A 17,496-nucleotide genomic window follows, 5' to 3' on the forward strand; every position below is an offset into this window, starting at 1 on the left:
GTTTTCGAGTACTGAGCACAGACAACCGGCCCGGCCCTATTGATCCTGAAGACAAGGGGCTCAGCCCAGGGTTCAGAGACTAGGGGCTGTCATCTGAGCCCTGCTCCCCCTCCCCATCTGCCGCCCCCCACACAGAGGGAGGTATAAACCACACGTGGCAAGAACGAAACCACCTGCCGGAACCCAAAGGAGACAGCCAGGGGGAACTGCCGAAGACAGCGGGAGGCTGGGGGTTAGTCATCTGGCATCTGTGGGTGGGTGTGCCAGTTAGGCTTCCCGGAAACTGCAGGGAGTGTGTGAGCCATGGGTGGGTGGGTGGGTGGGGGGCATTTGTGGGGGAGAGTCGGGGCGGCATTAAGTGCCATGATCTGCTGGGGTTTCTTCTCTGGCCAGTCCGTGGAGGCCACTGAGGGCACTGCTTCCTCCTCTCTCTCTCTCCCTGCCCTGCTCGGGGTTGGGTGCGTGCAGGGAGCTGGGATCTGCCGAGATCTGCTGAGGTGCGTGTGTCCCACCCACCGGGAACAAGTCCTACCAGCCCAGCCCGGCCCAGAGCAGGCAGAAGCAGGCTTGGAGCAGCGGCTGAGCCACAGTGGCGAGCACAGGTATGGGGGCGTCCCAGGTGCAGTTGAACCTCATAGGGGCACGTGGGGCAGCACCCCTTCTTTAGAAATGGGAGACATGGGTGGGGATGGAGGTGAGAGGGGGCCCTGGGCCCTGGGGGCCTCAGGCAGGCAGACCTCAGACAAGCGGATGATGCGCCCTAGGCCTGAGGCACCAACGTACCCTGGGGCCTGTATGTCCGGGGGCTGTGTCTGCCCCTTCACCCGTTAGGCCCCCGCTGTCATGCTGAACCCCAGATCCCAAGCCACTGAGGAGGGAGGACCCTCTGGGGATGGTTTCCAGCCCTTTCCCACTCTCAGATAAGACAACCCCTGACCCTCTCACCCCAGGGCTGAACCTCTGCTGGTGACAATGAACTGATCTGATTAAACTCCACAAGCGGGTTCAAGGCACAGATCTGCTCTCACAGTTATCCCTCCCAGCTAACCAAAGAGTTCTAGTGGTGCCTTAGAGAGATACTGCCTTCACCCAGTGCGTTTTCTTTATAAGAAGATTAGGGACTTCCCTGGCGGTCCAGTGGTTAAGACTCTGCGCTTCCACTGCAGGAGGTGCGGGTTTGATCCCTGGTTGGGGAACTAAGATCCCGCATGCTGTGCGGCATGGCCAAAAATATACATATAAAAGATAAAAAATAAAGTGTTGGTAAAATTAGTTTAAAAAAAAAAAGAGGATTAGACCAGCTGTCTCCAATGTTCCTACATTCTGGTAGAATGTGGCCCATGGGTGTCATGAAGTGGATAAAATTTCAGGTACTGACCATGGGGTTGGGGGGGGGTGATATTGGAGGGTGGGTGAGGCCTTCTGATACCTCTGCGTCACACCACTGAGGGCAGCTGCCCACCTGTCCCCTGGGTCTATGGGGGCCTCTCTGACAGGAAGGGGCCTCCCATCAGGTCACATCTCCGGTCCCTTCAGGATAAGCTGAAGTTGTCGCCGAAAAGGAGATGGAAGCAAGGCTTGAGGAGGAAGCAGAAACTTATTCGACCCGCGAGCCTCACCTCCTGGCCACCCAGAGACCCCCGGGCCCGGCTGTGCCTCTGTCTGATGCCCCCAGCGTGTACCCCTGCAACACGGAAGACTTGCATGCCCAGGCCCGTGGGGAAGGGGGCAGCAGAGGCGTGAGGGCTACGTGTGGAGCTCGCTCAGTGCTGCCCGAGGTCAGGGTGAGGGCCATGAAGCCAAAGGCTCCAGGAGGTTTCTCTGAGGCAGCGGGACCCAGCCAGGTCCCAAAGCAAGGACCACCCAGAGCACAGGGCTGCGGAGGGAGGCTTGAGCCCATCTGAGTCTTGATTGGGACTATGTTTCCTGTTTTTTTCAGCTCTTGACAGCAGGGTGGAGAAATGTCTGCAGGTGGGGAGGTGACAGCCATGCACTGGGGAGACTTAATTATGGAGCTGTAGGTCGCCTTTTCTTTCTGCCTTTTCCTAGAAAACATTTCGGGAGGGATGAGATGAGAATACCCAGGGATGGTGCTGGAAAGGCAGGAAGAGAGGCTCAGGTGGGGAAGGGTGGGGAGAGGCTGGAGCAGGAATCTGGGCTGGAGAAAGCAGAGCAGGCTGGATCAGGGAGGAAGGAGGATGGAGAGAAGGTAGGACACCCGGCAGGGGGGAAGAACGTGGCCCCGAGGGCAGGAGGAAGCCGTCCACTCAGCCCGGTGACCTGGTACCATCTCCACCCCACAGGCTCCCCAGACCCAGGACAAGCTGATGGGCGGGATTCGTGTGTACCCAGAGCAGCCCTGGGACAGAGCTTTTCACGAAGCCTTTAGACTTCCTGAAGCTTCCGCTGAAGGCTCAGCACAGTCTGGATCTGTTTGGGGAGTCTGAACCTACAGGCGTTAAGAGGTCTTCACAATTACGAATGTCTGTGGGTAAAGGGTGCATCTTCTCGTGGCTGCCACGGTGTAGCGGCAGAGGAAGTGGGCTCAGCCAGCAACGCGCAGGAGTGCGTGCCGCGTGGGGGAGGTGGAGGGTGGACACGCTCCCTGGCGCCTGGCCGCCAGAACCTAAAAGAAGGTGGGAGCTATTCCAGAGCTGGTCTTCTGGGGCAAGGAGGATGAGGAGGACTGACATTCCCACTTTCCAAACTTCTGAAGGATGTGGATTCCTGAGGAGAGGAGGTGGGGTGTAGGGGGGCAGGAAGCACATGGAGGGGGTGGCAGACAGGAGGAAGCTGTACAGAGACGGGGTGTCTCTCTCCCCTCCCTGCCCCCATCACTGTCCCAGATCACCCATCCCTTTCTGTTCCGCTCCCCTCTGCATCCCTGGTCAGGCGCCAGAAGGGTGGACACCACGGGCCGGCTGTGTGGAGGAGAGGAAGGGAAAGATCATGATCTAGCCTCCTGGCCACTTTTATCCTCCATTCTCACTTCCTGCCAGGGCAGAAAATAGCCCTGCCCCTCTGACTTATCTCAGCAAAGAGTAGTGCCCAGCCCAGCTCAGAGGGCAATGGGACAGGTCCCAGAGGCCCCGAGGACATAAGGAACCTGGGCCCCGGGTGTGCAGGTGGGAAGCTGAAGGACAGAGGAGCGGCGTGGAGGAAGGTGGCCGCGCACCGTCTGGCGTGTGCGGGGTGTGGGGGGCTGGGATGTGGGCGGGGCCATCCCCAGGGCCTCTCTTTGCCTCTCAGCGCCTTGGGGCCGGGATCTGTTTGTGCACATCTGCATGCGTGCGTGTGCTCCTGAAGCTGCCTGTCTGTCTGTCCGGCTAAGGATAATGTCCCTAAGCGGGGACAGTGTCTGCTTTCCTCCCCTGGCTCGGCTGTCTGTGCCTCCATGCGTGCACACGTGTGTTAACAGGCTGTGGATACACGTTGATTCGTATGTTACTAGGGATCTTGTGTGCACATCGCTCAGTGTACCCCTACCTGCGTGTGGCCTTGCACGCGCATGTGTGTGTGTGTGTGTGTAGTGGTGTGCTCACATGACCTCCGGGCGTGCTGAGGTTACTGAGCCGGCGTGGGCCTCCACGTCCCCCTTCTCCCTGGTGAAATGAAATCCCAGTGTCTCTGCTTTTCTGGGGCATCGCTGCTTCTTTGCTTTACGTCTCCTGCGCCCCCCAACCTGACCTATTGCTCAAGGCAGGGCTGAGGAGAGTGCCAGGCCACTCCTCGCCCACATCTAGAGCCCTCCTCCCACTTCTTGTTTGCCTCCTTTTTGGCAGTTCTTCCATCTTTGCCATCTGGCCTGGCACTGTGCCCATTCAGCTCCACTGATGGGGAGCCCTCGGGAAGCAAGCGGATCAGGTGGGGACCAGGGCAGGGGCCTGGCAGCTCTCAACAGCTTGGGCCATTCTGTGTGAGTCTGTTGGAAAGGGGTGGTTTTTTGACAAATAAACTCAAGGGCTTCTCCGCTTTGGATTGGAGTAAGGCGCGAGCATCGCCATCTACTCTCCTGAAGGATTCCTAACTCTCTACGTTTTAGTAGCAGCTCACCTAATACATGTTGGTCTCTTTAACATTGCAACTTTGTTGACGAAAGACTTGGGATTCTTGGAAAATAATTACCCATTCACTCATTCAGTGTCTAGGATGTGCCTCCTAGTTGTAAGGAGCTATGGGTGCGCCAAGTAATGCTTAAGAATGATAAAATGTTACCGTGATTGTAGCTGTAAACTGTTATTGAAGTTTTAATGCAAGCTGTTTCCAAACGAGCCTTTCAAAAGGGACATGCCTTTCTCTGAGTTATACCTGCGGACAGGATAGTCAGGAGTGTGATAAGAAGCGGTTGGACTGATGCAAGAAATATTATAACAGGATTACAGGCTGGGCGGACATGGGGGGAGGGGGCAGATTTCCTGAAAGGCAGCCAATGAATATCACAAGGGCCTGCTAGGTAGAGAGACTGAAGTGTGAGTGAGCTTGGGAAGAAAGCTGTGGAAGGTGTGGTCCGCACCCCAGGACCCTACTGTCTGGCTGGGGAAATGGGACAAAAACACATGTCATGACCTAAGGAGTTCAAAGCAGCAAACTGTTTCTGTAGGTAAGGGGAAATCATCAGGAAGGGCATATTCGTGTGTGCGAAAGAGAGATGAGTTTGTGTTGCCAGTGTTTGAAGTGGGAGAAAGAAGGAAGTGGGTTATTAAAAAGTATATGTTTCAATTGGACAAAGGAGGAAGTAAAACGATTCACCTGTGGGCACAGATTTGATATAGGCAGCTATAAAAGTTAGGTGCTCTGTGCGGCCTCCAGCCTCATACCCACCCACCCACTCTTGTTGGAAGCAGCTTGGACTTTGGAGCCCGGATGTCCTGGATTTGCGTCCTGACTTCACTCCTCACTGACTGAGCTCTTGAGTAAAAATCAGGAGAAGCTCCTACCTCAAAGGGCTGTTGGAAGGATTAGAGCTTGTGCGCGTAAAACACCCTGGGAGATGGTGAATGATCAGTAAATGGCAGCTGTTATTTCTGACCCAACATTTATGGAGGGAGGGCTGGGGCTACACAGATGAATAAGTCACAGGTCCCAGGCCCTCCCTCAGGGAGCTCCCAGGCGGGCGGGAGAGGCAGACCAAGAACAGCCAGTTATAGCACAGGTGGGAACAGCTGACCTGTGGCCAAAGTGCTGGGAAAGCTCCAGTGAGGGGACTCGCCTGGTGGGAAGGGAGGGAGTCAGGAAAGGCATCACGGGGTCCTGAGAAATGATTGAGTTTGCCAATTGGAGAATGGGAGGAAGGGCATTCCCAGTTGCAGAAACAGCACGTGCACAGACAGAGCCCTGAAGATGTAAGGTATGTGCAGAATTATCACTAGTTTGGCGTGACTGGAGCAAAGGAGCATGGGAGGTGGGCACGTTTCAGGAAGACAGTCTGGCGTTACTTGCTTCTCAGCACGTTTAAGACCCACCTAGCATTATTTTCATTGATGAAATTGGTATTTTGCAGAGAAAGTGTTTCCTTATTCCCTTCAACTGTTGTACTATGCTTCTTACAAGTCTTAAACTGCTGGAGTCAGAGTCATGGCTGGAGGGAGAACAAACAAACGAACAAAAAAACCCTAGAAAACTTGTTATAGTCATGTTTACAACTTGGTTCCATGTAAGGATTTAAGTGGCTCCTTTTGAAGGGAGTATGCTCTGTATCTTGGGACAATCGCTCAGGGTCTCCGGATAACTTCTGTCCCTAAGATGGCCCGTGGACGCCCATGTGCATTAGCATGATTCACAATAGTCAAAAGATGGAAAAACCCAAGTAACCATCAACAGATGAATGGGAGAACAAAATGTGGTGTATATATATAGGAATATATTATTCAGCCATAAAAAGACTGTAATTCTGATACAAACTACCGCATGGACGGACCTTGAAAACTTTAAGCTAAGTGAAATAAGCCAGACACAAAAGGACAGATATATGATTCCACTCAGATTAGGTGTCTAGAATAGGCAAATTCATAGAGACACAAAGTAGAATAGAGGTTGCCAGGGGCTGGAGGGAGGGAGGATGGGCAGTTATTGGGTAATGGGTATAGAGTTGTTGTTTGGGATGATGAAAAAGTTCTGGAAATAGTGGCGATGGTTACACAACATTGCGATTGTACTTAATGTCACTGAATTGTACTCTTAAAGATGGTTAAAATGGTAATTTTAAAGTTATGTATATTTTACAACACACACAAAATAGATGGCGCCTGGGGGTCGCAATGCAGGGATGGCTGCTGTGGCCTTATGGCATTAAGGAAGGTGGAATCCTAAGACCAAGTCCTGTCTTCTAACTCCTCCGCCTCTGACCACATCCTTCCTCTGACAACTTTTGCCTGGGGACAGCAGCGGCTGTGGTCTGCCCTCTCCAGTAGCCTCATCAGCACGCATGGTACTTCCTTGTCTCACTGCCACCCTCTCTGGGCCCCCTTCGAGCCCTTAGGACGAAATAATCATCTGCCCCCATCAGGGAATCCCAAGTAGGAAGGACCCGAGTCAGACTCTCCAGGGGAGCACCTGGAAAAGTTCAACCCACGGAGCCGTCCCCTGCCTGGAAGGACTGTGCTGGTGTGTGCGATCAGCCTACGGCAGCGGTTCCCAACCTTTCTGGCACCAGGGACCAGTTTCATGGAAGACGATTTTTCCACGGACGGGGTGGGGGGATGGTTTCGGGATGATTCAAGAGCATTACATTTATTGTGCATTTTATTTCTATTATTATTACATTGCAATATGTAATGAAGTAATTATACAACTCACCAAAATGCAGACAGGAGGCAGAGCTCAGGTGGTAATGTGAGCGATGGGGAGCGGCTGTAAATACAGATGAAGCTTCGCTTGCTCACCTCCTGCTGTGTGGCCTGGGGGTTGGTGACCCCTGGCCTAAGGGACCCCCATTATATTACTGTCCCCATTTTACAGATGAAGAAACTGAGAGAGGTCAAACAATCCAGCTGAACCAGGTCGCTCTGACCACAAACCCAGCCCACACAGGAGCAATCGCGGAGATGAGGCTGGGATTTTGTCCTGTACTTGGGAGTTTGAACTTTATTCTTTAGATAATGGGGAGTCAGCGGAACGGGCTGGTGCCAGGGGAGGGGCTCCACAGTACTTCTCACCACCTGACATAATACCTTTTTACATGGACTTTATTATGTCTCCCTTCAATGGAAGGGAACATAGGTGGGGGCAAGGCCTTTGTTTTGTCCACTGCTGTAAACATGCCTGGAACCTTCTAAAGTCCCAGTAAGCATTTGTACAGACTTCCCTGGTGGTCCAGTGGTTAAGACTCCGGGCTTCCACTCCAGGGCGCACAGGCTAGATCCCTGGTTAGGGAACTAAGATTCCACATCCTGCATTTTGGCCGCGAGGCCAAAATGATAATAATAATAATAATTAAAAAAATAAAATCCTGGTAAGCATTTGTAGAAGAAAGAAAGGAAGCAAGGGAGAGATATTAGTAGATAATAACAGTAAGCAAAGCACTTTAAATATATCATCTCGTTGAATCTAACGACCTCGTGAATTAGGGGCCCCTCTCCTTTTTTTTTTTTTTTTTTTCCAGGTAAGGAAAATGAGGGACAGAGAGATGAAGTCACTTTTCTGAGGACAAGAGCCCAGATTTAAACCTAGGCAGGCCTGACTCTAGAGCCTGGGCATTTAGCACTGTGCCATAGAGCGGGCTGCAGAAAGCTGTTCTGGCCAGAAGGACGGTGGAGGAAAGATGTGAGGCTGAGAAAAGGCCCAAGAGGTCAGCAGGTTCAGCTATATGGCATTTGTGTCTTCAGCCCTTCCTTGCACAGTCTTGACTTCTGGCTTCCCTCCTATGCCAGGTCTCCACTGCGGCCGATGAAGCTCTGACCAAAGGCATCTGATCCTTCACAGCTGTCCGTCCTGCAGCCACAGCCCACAGGCCGATGCCCGGCCCCCACTTGCTCTGGGACTCTGTGCAGCCTCCAGGCCCCTGACCTGGAGACTGGAGATGAACGCGAAGCCAGGACGCGGGTGCGCCCCCTGATGCCCCCGGCCTAGCTCCTCCTCGCCCTTGGGCACGATGCTGGCCAACGCCTCGGCCAACGACTCTGATCTCAGGTGCCCGGACCACCAGCCCATCCACCACCTGCACTTGGTGGTCTACAGCCTGGTGCTGGCTGCAGGGCTCCCCCTCAACGCGCTGGCCCTCTGGGTCTTCCTGCGCGCGCTGCGCGTGCACTCGGTGGTGAGCGTGTACATGTGCAACCTGGCGGCCAGCGACCTCCTCTTCAGCCTCTCGCTGCCCTTGCGCCTCTCCTACTATGCGCAGCACTACTGGCCCTTCTCGGACCTCCTGTGCCAGCTGGCGGGCGCCGTCTTCCAGATGAACATGTACGGCAGCTGCATCTTCCTGACCCTCATCAACGTGGACCGCTACGCCGCTATCGTGCACCCGCTGCGGCTGCGCCACCTGCGGCGGCCCCGCGTGGCGCGGCTGCTCTGCCTGGGCGTGTGGGCGCTCATCCTGCTGTTCGCCGTGCCCACCGTCCTGGTGCACCGGCCCTCGACCTGCACCCGCGACGGCCGCCGGGTGCACCTGTGCTTCGAGAACTTCAGCGACGAGCTGTGGAAGGGAAGGCTGCTGCCGCTCCTGCTGCTGGCCGAGGCGCTCGGATTCCTGCTGCCCCTGGCAGCCGTGGTCTACTCTTCGGTCCGCGTCTTCTGCACCCTGGCGCGGCCCTACGCCACGCGGAGCCAGCAGCGGCGGAAGACGGTGCGCCTCCTGCTGGCCAGCCTGGTCATCTTCCTGCTGTGCTTCGTGCCCTACAACGCCACGCTGGCCGTGTACGGGCTGCTGCGCGGCCACGTGGTGCTGGCCAGCCCGGCGGCGCGCAACCAGGTGCGCGGGGTGCTGATGGTCATGGTGCTGCTGGCCGGCGCCAACTGCGTGCTCGACCCGCTGGTGTACTACTACAGCGCCGAGGGTTTCCGCAACACCCTGCGCGGCTTGAGCCCTCCGCTCCGGGCCAGGACCTCGGCCACCAAAGGGTCTCGGGGGGCACCCGCCGAGCCGCCCGCTGGGACCTCCCACGCCACCGTGCCGGCCGCCGCCAGCCAGGGGCTGCTCCGGCCCTCCGACCCCCGGGGCTCCTTCACCCGGTGCCCCGAGGACTCCTCCCTTTGAACGCACGTCGTGCCAGAGCGCGGTCTCCTCACCCCGCCCCCGCGCCTCTCGCACTCGCAGACACGCAGGGGGTGCACAGGAGGGCTGTGGGTTGGGCATTTGGGCTTCTGAGCGGCAGCTCCAGCTCACAGATGCAGAAGGGAACAAAGTGTGGGGGGCAGGGGCACGGGGAAGGAAGAGCGCGGCTGCAAATGTCTTTAACTAGGTGGTGATGGCGAGCGCATAAGGATCCCTTCCTTAGTACCTAGGAAGTGCTGCTGTGAGCCTGCTCGTGCAGAGGCGGGAGACTGGATGAAATGCCCTTGGCGGGGCAGGAAACACGGCCATAGCTGGTAGCTGGAGCAGAAGATGGGTGTCCTGCCTTTACACCGACCACAGCAGTCTTCCGGCCATGGACGCCACCCACTCCCCTTTCCACCTGGTCTCTGCCTGCCCAGCACTGAGGCGTAATGCAAAAGCGTATTGGATGCCGGCTGAATTGGTTTCCTTCTTGTCTAGTGACTTTTAACAATTTAGATCTGACGCCCAGCGTGGGTGGGTGGGGGCAGAGGGGGTTTTCCTCCAAGTTCCTGGTCACTGTTCCCCTTTCTAGGTCCTGTCTTCCCCTTCCACCTCACCCACCCTTTCAAAAGCTCCTCCATTCTAGATCCTAAATCCACGCGCCCCCCCCCCCCCCACCGTGTGTGTGCGTCTCTGCTGCTTCATCTAGAATAAGGAGAACATTCTCTGTACTAAAGTAGTAGTTCTCCAAGTTTTGGGTCTCAGACCCTTTTATACTCTTAAAAATGGAGAATTCCAAAGAGAGTTTGCTTATGCTTTGTTCTTTTGATACCTGACCATATTAGAAATCAAAAATAGTAAGTTTTTTAAAACAGAAATACCCAAGCACACATTCCAATAGCTATGAGAGCAAGTGTCATCACACTTCATGAAGACTCTGGAAAACTCCACCTTCTACTCGTGAGACAAGGAGTGAAAAGGACAAATGACATCTTAGTAGTAGTATTATGAAAACGGTTTTGATCTCGTGGACTTCCTCAAAGAATCCATCCCCAGATCACACTTGGAGAGCCATACCTGTACTGAAGTATTAGAGTCGTGTGTAAAGTCTTCCCAGGCCATTATGTACATTGTTTTTACCGCTGCAAGGAGGGGGCAATGCTCAGCAAATCAATTGCTAATTGTAGTCCGTAAGGCTTGGGGTTTTCTGGAGGGGCGGGCGGGTAGGAGCTGCACACCCAGTGAACACTACCTGGAGCTTCCTGGAGCTGCAGCGGGAGGTGGGGCTGGAACTAGTTGCACAAATACTCTGGAGGAGGTGGAGGGCTTCTCTGGGCAGGGAAAAGGGAACTGTGCCAGAGCCAGGCAAGAAGTTTATGGGAAAGTTAAGAGTGCGATGGACGGGAGAACAGGAGTAGGCTGACTGCTCTGGGCAAGCCGGAGGTAAGGAAATGGAGGTCTGGTTTACAGGCCACCTACTGTTTTCCCTCTTTAGCGGAGTCGGGGCTGGGAGGAATGGCGGAGTTGGCACTATGACATCTTGAGACCCTGACATTAGTGAGATTCGTGAGGGAGTTGGTGCTATGCACATGTCCTGCATGCATTTCTGTCCCTATGTCTCTCAATGCTGTATGTTTCTGTGTATGTGCGTGTGTGTGTGTGTGTGTGTGACAGTGTCAGAGTTTTCCCGGGTGTGTCTCTGTGTGTTTTAGTTCGGACTAAGCCTTTTGTGTGTCTTTACGTGATCGCTCCAGATGGTGATTTACAAGGGTAAAATGACCCCTGGTGGCCAAACCGGAGAACTGACCCAGATTCCTCAGTGGTAGCCGTGAAGTCGGGCTTTCCTCCATCTGGCCGGTTAGAGCCCTCACCTCCTGCTGCTCTAGAGGGGGTTTGATGGTTAGCACCTGCTCCATCTTGCTCCATCCTTAGGGTTCAGGACCCGTGCCCTTCCAGCCCTGGGGGCACCAAACGTCATCACCGTCCAAAGTCTCAGGGCTTTGCCCTATCCAAACTGAACAGAATACAATTTTTAAAAATTACTTGAGTATTTTTATATGAAGATAATGTGAATGAATTCCAAAGTAATTAAAACTCACATAGCAAGTTTCTTCTAACATACTATATAATTTACTTATTTATTTATTATAACTTTTATAGTTTATTTTCTGTCCCCCCCCTCACCTCCCAAGTAGAATATAAGCTCCCTGGGGGCAGGGATTTTTGCTTGGTCTGTTCTCTGATGTATCCCCAGCATCTAGAACAGCGCCTGGCGTAAAAGAAGTACTTAATAAATATTTGTTGAATGATGAACAGTTGAATCTATTTTTTAATTTATTTTTTATTGAAGTATAGTTGAATTACAATGTTGTGTTAATTACTGCTGTAATGAACAGTTGAATCTTGCTGTGAAGTAGTTTACTGTCTAGTGGGGACTACAGAACAAGTCAACAATAATTATCATTCAAGATGGAAGATGAAAGAATGCAAGGTAAGGCGCTGGCCATTAATTTGGTGGGCAGTGGGCAGCCTCTGGAGGTTCTTTTTTTAAAAAATATATTTATTTTATTTCTTATTTTTGGCTGCACTGGGTCTTCATTGCTGCGTGCAGACTTTCTCTAGTTGCGGCGAGCGGGGGCTACTTTTCGTTGCGGTGCGCGGGCTTCTCATTGCGGTGGTTTCTCTTGTTGCAGAGCACGGGCTCTAGGTGCGCGGGCTTCAGTAGTTGTGGCACGCGGGCTCAGTAGTTGTGTCGCAGGGGCTTACTTGCTCCGCGGCATGTGGGATCTTCCTGGACCAGGGCTCAAACCCGTGTCCCCTGCATTGGCAGGCGGATTCTTAACGACTGTGCCACCAGGGAAGCCCCTCTGGAGGTTCTTGAGTGAGATTTTGCCCACCCTGACACGCTGGGTGGGATAAGCTGTAGGGAAATGATGTGGGGAGAGTCTAAGGGGAAAGAAAGACTGGTGAGGGAGCTGGTCTAGGATAAGTGTGCTCGCGGCCTGTGGAGGCAGATGGAAATGAGCTTTCTCCAGTGTGGAATCTCCTCTGTTTAAGCTCTGGTGGACTGTTTCCCCACATTCAGTGTATCCAAAGGGTTTCCATCCTGAGAACAGAGAGGCAAGAATAGATTCAGGAGGGGACTTCCCTGGTGGCACAGTGGATAAGACTCTGCGCTCTCAATGCTGGGAGCCCGGGTTCGATCCCTGCTCAGGGAACTAGATCCCACATGCATGCTGCAACTAAGAGTTTGCGTGCCACAACTAAGGAGCCCACATGCTGCAACTATGGAGCCTGCCTGCCACAACTAAGACCCCATGTAACCAAATAAATAAATAAATAAATTTTTTTTTTTAAAAGAATAGATTCAGGAGATGTTGCAGGCAGAGGAGGAATGAACAGAAGCTAACACTAACAGGAAGTTTAAGGAAGCCTGTAACCACTGCCTGCCATTTTCACAGGATCCCCCAACTACTGGGTGGCCAGTATGACGGGGGTGAGGTGTGGGAAATCCAGAGCCCTCACCCCGTGTTCTGGAGTTACTTACCCCTTTGCGGCTTAGGAAAATCCAAAGGAGGAAAAGGATAAAATCTTAGATGCTGGAAGAAGAGCGTTAACAAGTTGTAAAAATACTTGCTATGCCAAGACCTCAATTTAGTGCTTAAAATGAATTATTTTATTTCATTATTATAATAACCTTCTGAGTTAGGAATGATGATTATCTCCATTTTACAGATGAAATGCCCCGGAGAAGCTGAGGTCTAAGGTCACACAAGCAGGAAGTGGCACAGCATCTGTTAGACTCCGGAACTCCTACTCTTTGCAGGACACCCTACAGTATCTCCCCTTCCTTTACTGCCCACCTTCTCATCCCTGGTTCCCTTACACCCACCGCTCCCTGGTTTCCTTTCCTCTCCTTCCCTCCTCATGTAGGCCACCACTCTCTCACCTTGAGTCTACTGTGTCATCTCTGCCCACCTCGTGCAGTTTTTCCTCCCCACTCCTAACCCACGCACCCTACAGCATACCTGCCCCTTCCTGGCGTGGCTGTGTGAGCGCTGAGAACTGGGTTCCCTCATCGTTCCAACGGTGGTGGGTCCTAAAACACACCGCATCGAGGGCTCAGAAGGGAGTGGCTCATGGGTGGCACCCAAGGCAGGATGGCTCAGCCTTCAGGCACTTGGCCATGACTCCCCTCCCCCAGCTGGGATGTACTCAACATCTCCAAGACAGCACTCCTGATTGTCCACCAACTAAACTGAAGAGGACACTTCCCCTTGGTTCTCCTCAAAGTCTGTCTCCTCTGTAGAACGGTCCCTCCATGCAGTGAGAGTAGTTGGGGGAAGATGAACAATCACTGGTCTTGAGATAAAACAAATTCAGGAGAACCAAGGCAAAGGTAAGGGATCCTAAAAGGGAAGAGATGCTTGTTAGCCCTGGACCATCCTGAGGGAAATCCCTGTGGGGTTGCCACTTGGGGTCCCCTAGAAGAAATGGGGAGGGGGAGGTTAATCTCACATGGAGCCTTCCTTCTCCCTTCTTTCAGGAGACCCTGGAGACAAGGGAGGCTGGGGAACTGTCACCATGCTATCTTTTCCAGAGGAGCCCTGAAAACACTGAAAAGTGAGGTTTCTCCCAGGGGCTTGGGGAATCCCGAAGGCTCTCAGAACTTCGCAATCAAACAAACCTGGGTACTAATTTCAGCTCTGTCACTTCTTGGCAATGTGACCTTAGAAGCTATTTAACCTCTCTGAGCCTCCGTTTTCTCTTCTGTGAAATGGGGATCATAATATCTACTTATTGGGCTGTAGTGAGGGTCAATGAGGTCACCTTTGAAAGGCACCTGAGAGACACCCCATAAGGTGGATCTCTCTTTCCAACCAGGGTATGGGGAGAAGATGCTGTTGGTAAAGTCTGCTTGTGATGCTCAGCGGGAGTGTTTCTGGAAGACAGCAAGGGTTCCAGGTGAATCCTCACCCAGACAGGGTTCTGCCGGCAATCAGAACCAGGGCCGGGGATGGGTGAGCGAGGCAGGCTGGGCCAGCTGCCATGGTGCTTGGTCAAGGAGGCAGGGGCAGTGCCTGGCCTGTCGCCCTCTGGGGGCACTCTCTCCCCACCGGCCTTGCTGTCCACCCCACAGACAGAAGAGTGGGTGGGAAAGTGCCTGAAAGGGAGAGGAGAGGGGGCATGGGATGAAGAACCAAGCCAGGGAGAAAGGGCAAAAGAGGAGGCTGGAGGGGAAGTGAGGGCCCAGGCAGGCACAGGGTGGGGCCGGGAGAGGGGCCCAGGGCCGGAGGGCGGGAGACAGCCTGGGAGGGAGAGCGCTGGGGAGGGAGGAGGGAGGGACAGGCAGGGAGACCGGCGGCGCTGACACAGCCTCGATGTGTGGAACGGGCTGGGGTTTGGCCCACAGGTCAGGCGTCTGGCAGTATTATGGGATGGAGAGGCCTTAGGAGACAGGGAGAGTATTATGGGCTGGAACAGCCTTAGGAGACAGGGGAATATTATGGGCTGGTGAGGCCCGGTTCCAACTGGAGGCGGGAGGAAGGGGTGCGGGGCGGGAAGGGGGGTTGGTGGTGGAAGGGAATATTATGGGCTGGAGGCCTCCTGCGACCAGAGGCAAGAGTATTATGGGCTGGCAAGGCCTTCAGTGGCCAGAGGGGGGAGCAGCGGGGGATGGCACCGGCTGCATGTGACCGAGGGGGGGGCCAAGTTGGGGGGGTGGCGAGTGGGGGTGGGGGAGCATATTATGGGATAGCTCTTTGTACCTACTGCGGGGACTGCTTCTCCAGAAGATATTATGGGATGTCGTGTGTGGGAGGGGGAGAGGGGCTGGGGGATTATTATGGGATGGTGGTGCAGAATGGGGAGGGCCTGAGGCGCTCTTCTCCAACTGCCCCCCCTCCCCCCTGACCCCTTACTCTCTTGCCATCCTCTCTGAGGTCTGCCTTCTTTCACAAATGGCCCAAGGAGAACACCTGAAATCCACTCCCCCCCACTCGCTCTGTGGGCACCTCAGCCCATCCTAGGCATCCCGCCTAATTAGCAGCCACTTCGCGGGTGCTGAGGGGGAAAGGAAGCCCCTGGGGACGGGGAGAAGGTCCCAAAGCGGGGATGTGGTGGCCAGTGGGCCACACCTCCCACCTGCCCGGCGTCCCCTTGGCTCCCCATCCCCGTGGGTCACTCTCCGTCCCCTTCTCCCTCCCTTCCCCAAAGTGGGGGCCCTCGATCCTCCTCCCCTTCCCCCTCCCCTCCATTTCCTCTCCAGCTCCCTCCACAGCCGTAACCAGTAAAACAGGCGGCCAGTTATTATGGGATGGCTGCTCCCGGCAGCTCTGCAGGGAGGGGGCGGTCACCGCGGAATGTCTCTTGTGGGTGGCTATTATGGGATGGCCGCCTCTCTTTTTTGGGGGGGGGTGGGGGCTAGCAAGGAGGAGGATTATTATGGGATGTGCCCAGCACAGCTGGGTGGGGCTGTCCTGGGTAGGTGAAGCTCTGGGGAAGGGGGATGGGGAAGGAAAGGAAGGAAGAGGGAGGGAAGAAGCTGGGGAGGGTGGGGTGAGCCCTGGAGCCAGACCTGAGGCCTGGCAAGAGTGACTGGCTGGAGAGGTTCTTCAGTGACAGCTGTTTGAAGAGGCCCCCGGGGGCAGGCTAGAGCTAGCCGGATCTGAGCCCTGGACACCTGGGTCCCTAAACAGCTTGTGAGCTACAGGGTCGCTGAGTCCAGGCATGCAGTGAGGAGGCCTGGGTTCTGGCTGTGTGACACACGAGGGAGTAAGTGCTCCTGGGTGACCACAGCACCAAGTACTCCCCTCCCTCCCTGCCTTCCTGGGTTTGAGCCTTGGGACTGTAGCTCAGGTAGGGGTCAGGCCAGGGGAGCTCTGCCTCCTTGCAGTCACACCCAAGGAGCTGAGACTGTGTTGGCTCCTGCAGGACACACGCCTGGGTGGTACCCCCCAGTCCTGCACCATCTGCATCCTGTCTAGCTATCAGGGTGCACTGTCACTGTGGCTTTTCTGTCCTATGTTGCCTTCCCAAACCCCCTTTTCTGACAGAGCAGGAGAACCCTAGCCCCTTAGACGTCTTATGAGCGGAGTTTCTGGGACTCACAGAACAGAGATGTAGAGAGAAGAGCTATAGAGCATGTGCTGAAAACTCCACGGACAGCCCACTCTGTTATTCCAGGTTCTTCTGTACCATGGGACGGAAGCAGAACTCTAAGGTAACCAGCTAGAGAGGCTGTCCCCCTGGGTGCATTAATCAGGAGATTATCCCACCCTTAGTCTCTGTGGGCCAATCATGCTGGTGGTTTATTTATAATTTATCTGGGAGGGTAGCATGGGGCTAGGGTATGGAGGCAAAGCACAGAAGCGTAAGGACCACAAAAGCAAAACACAAACACACACATCCTAGCCCTCTGGAACTCAAGAAGAGAGGAAGGGACTTTAACCTTCCCCTTGTGGTGGTATCATGGAGAGGTGGGGAGTGAGAGGAGCCACGGCGTAGGTGGGTACAACCTGCAGGGATGGGGCAGAGGGGCTGTGGTGGACAAAAGGGACCATGTTTGTAATCACAGGCAAGAGGCTGTGACTACCCAGTTACAAAACTCTCTTCCTGGTTTATATTATGAGTCACTGTAGTAACGTGGTATATATATGGGAAGGAGAGGGTATGGGGCAGATGGAGACATTACAGAAGGGAATTTGAGCCCTGGAGGCAGGCTGGATCCCCTAGAGGAATGGGGAAGGAGGAGGTCGTACTGAGTACCTGGCAGTTCATACACGAATGAGAAACTTCTTGAAAGGAGGTCTACCCACATTATGGTATCTTAATGAAAGAGCTGCCTCCTCTCCCCCAAGTAAGGAGTACAAGTTTTCCTCTTACTCAAAATAAGCATGGGGGAGGGTTTGCACAAATGAATGGGGCCCAATCTTGATGTCAAGAGAATTTAAGGAGAAGACTAGGCAGCCTTGCAGAATGGGGGAAACAGCCTGTGTGCCACAATGGATATGCCGAAAGGGTGGTCCCGGGAGCTAAGTCAGGTGGGAGCTGGGGGAAAGCCGTATCAGCATCACTGGTGGTCTCCTTGGAAGCAGAGGGATAGTGATTTCCCGAAGCAAGCTCTTGCCTCTCCTGAATTCTCTCCTCGCCAGTTCTCCAGTCCTGAGGTTCCCAGAGGAGGGAGAGTCATCTGGCCAGGCCCTTTCTCTAGGGAAGTGAGATTAGAAGGGCAATGCAGAGATGATGTGAGGTTCGTCCCACTCACTTCTGGTCAGGAAGGGCCTCTCCTAGGAGGAAGTTCC

At 54.2% G+C, this 17,496-nt stretch overlaps 1 protein-coding gene across 2 annotated transcripts; it reads left to right on the forward strand.

Annotated features, from left to right (window-relative positions):
- Positions 1-252: 252 nt before the first annotated feature.
- LPAR5 (lysophosphatidic acid receptor 5) lies at positions 253-9,303 on the forward strand. Of its 2 annotated transcripts, none has more exons than XM_082420300.1 (2): positions 253-602; positions 7,869-9,303. In XM_082420300.1, exon 2 carries the CDS (start codon positions 8,090-8,092, stop codon positions 9,191-9,193), a length of 1,104 nt encoding a protein of 367 aa, XP_082276426.1. In that variant the 5' UTR covers positions 253-602; positions 7,869-8,089; the 3' UTR covers positions 9,194-9,303. The 2 variants fall into 2 exon arrangements, 1 of the variants encoding a protein (XP_082276426.1); XR_014252429.1 differs by lacking the exon at positions 253-602 and adding an exon at positions 2,509-6,427 and having other exon boundaries at positions 7,869-7,949.
- The last annotated feature ends 8,193 nt before the right edge of the window (positions 9,304-17,496 follow it).

This window comes from Balaenoptera physalus (assembly GCF_965194825.1).
Source record: "Balaenoptera physalus genome assembly, chromosome: 13".
Lineage (NCBI taxonomy): Eukaryota > Metazoa > Chordata > Mammalia > Artiodactyla > Balaenopteridae > Balaenoptera > Balaenoptera physalus.

Excerpts from the sequence above, each read along its gene's own strand:
- LPAR5 (XM_082420300.1), top strand. The coding sequence starts at position 8,090 with ATGCTGGCCAACGCCTCGGCCAACGACTCTGATCTCAGGTGCCCGGAC.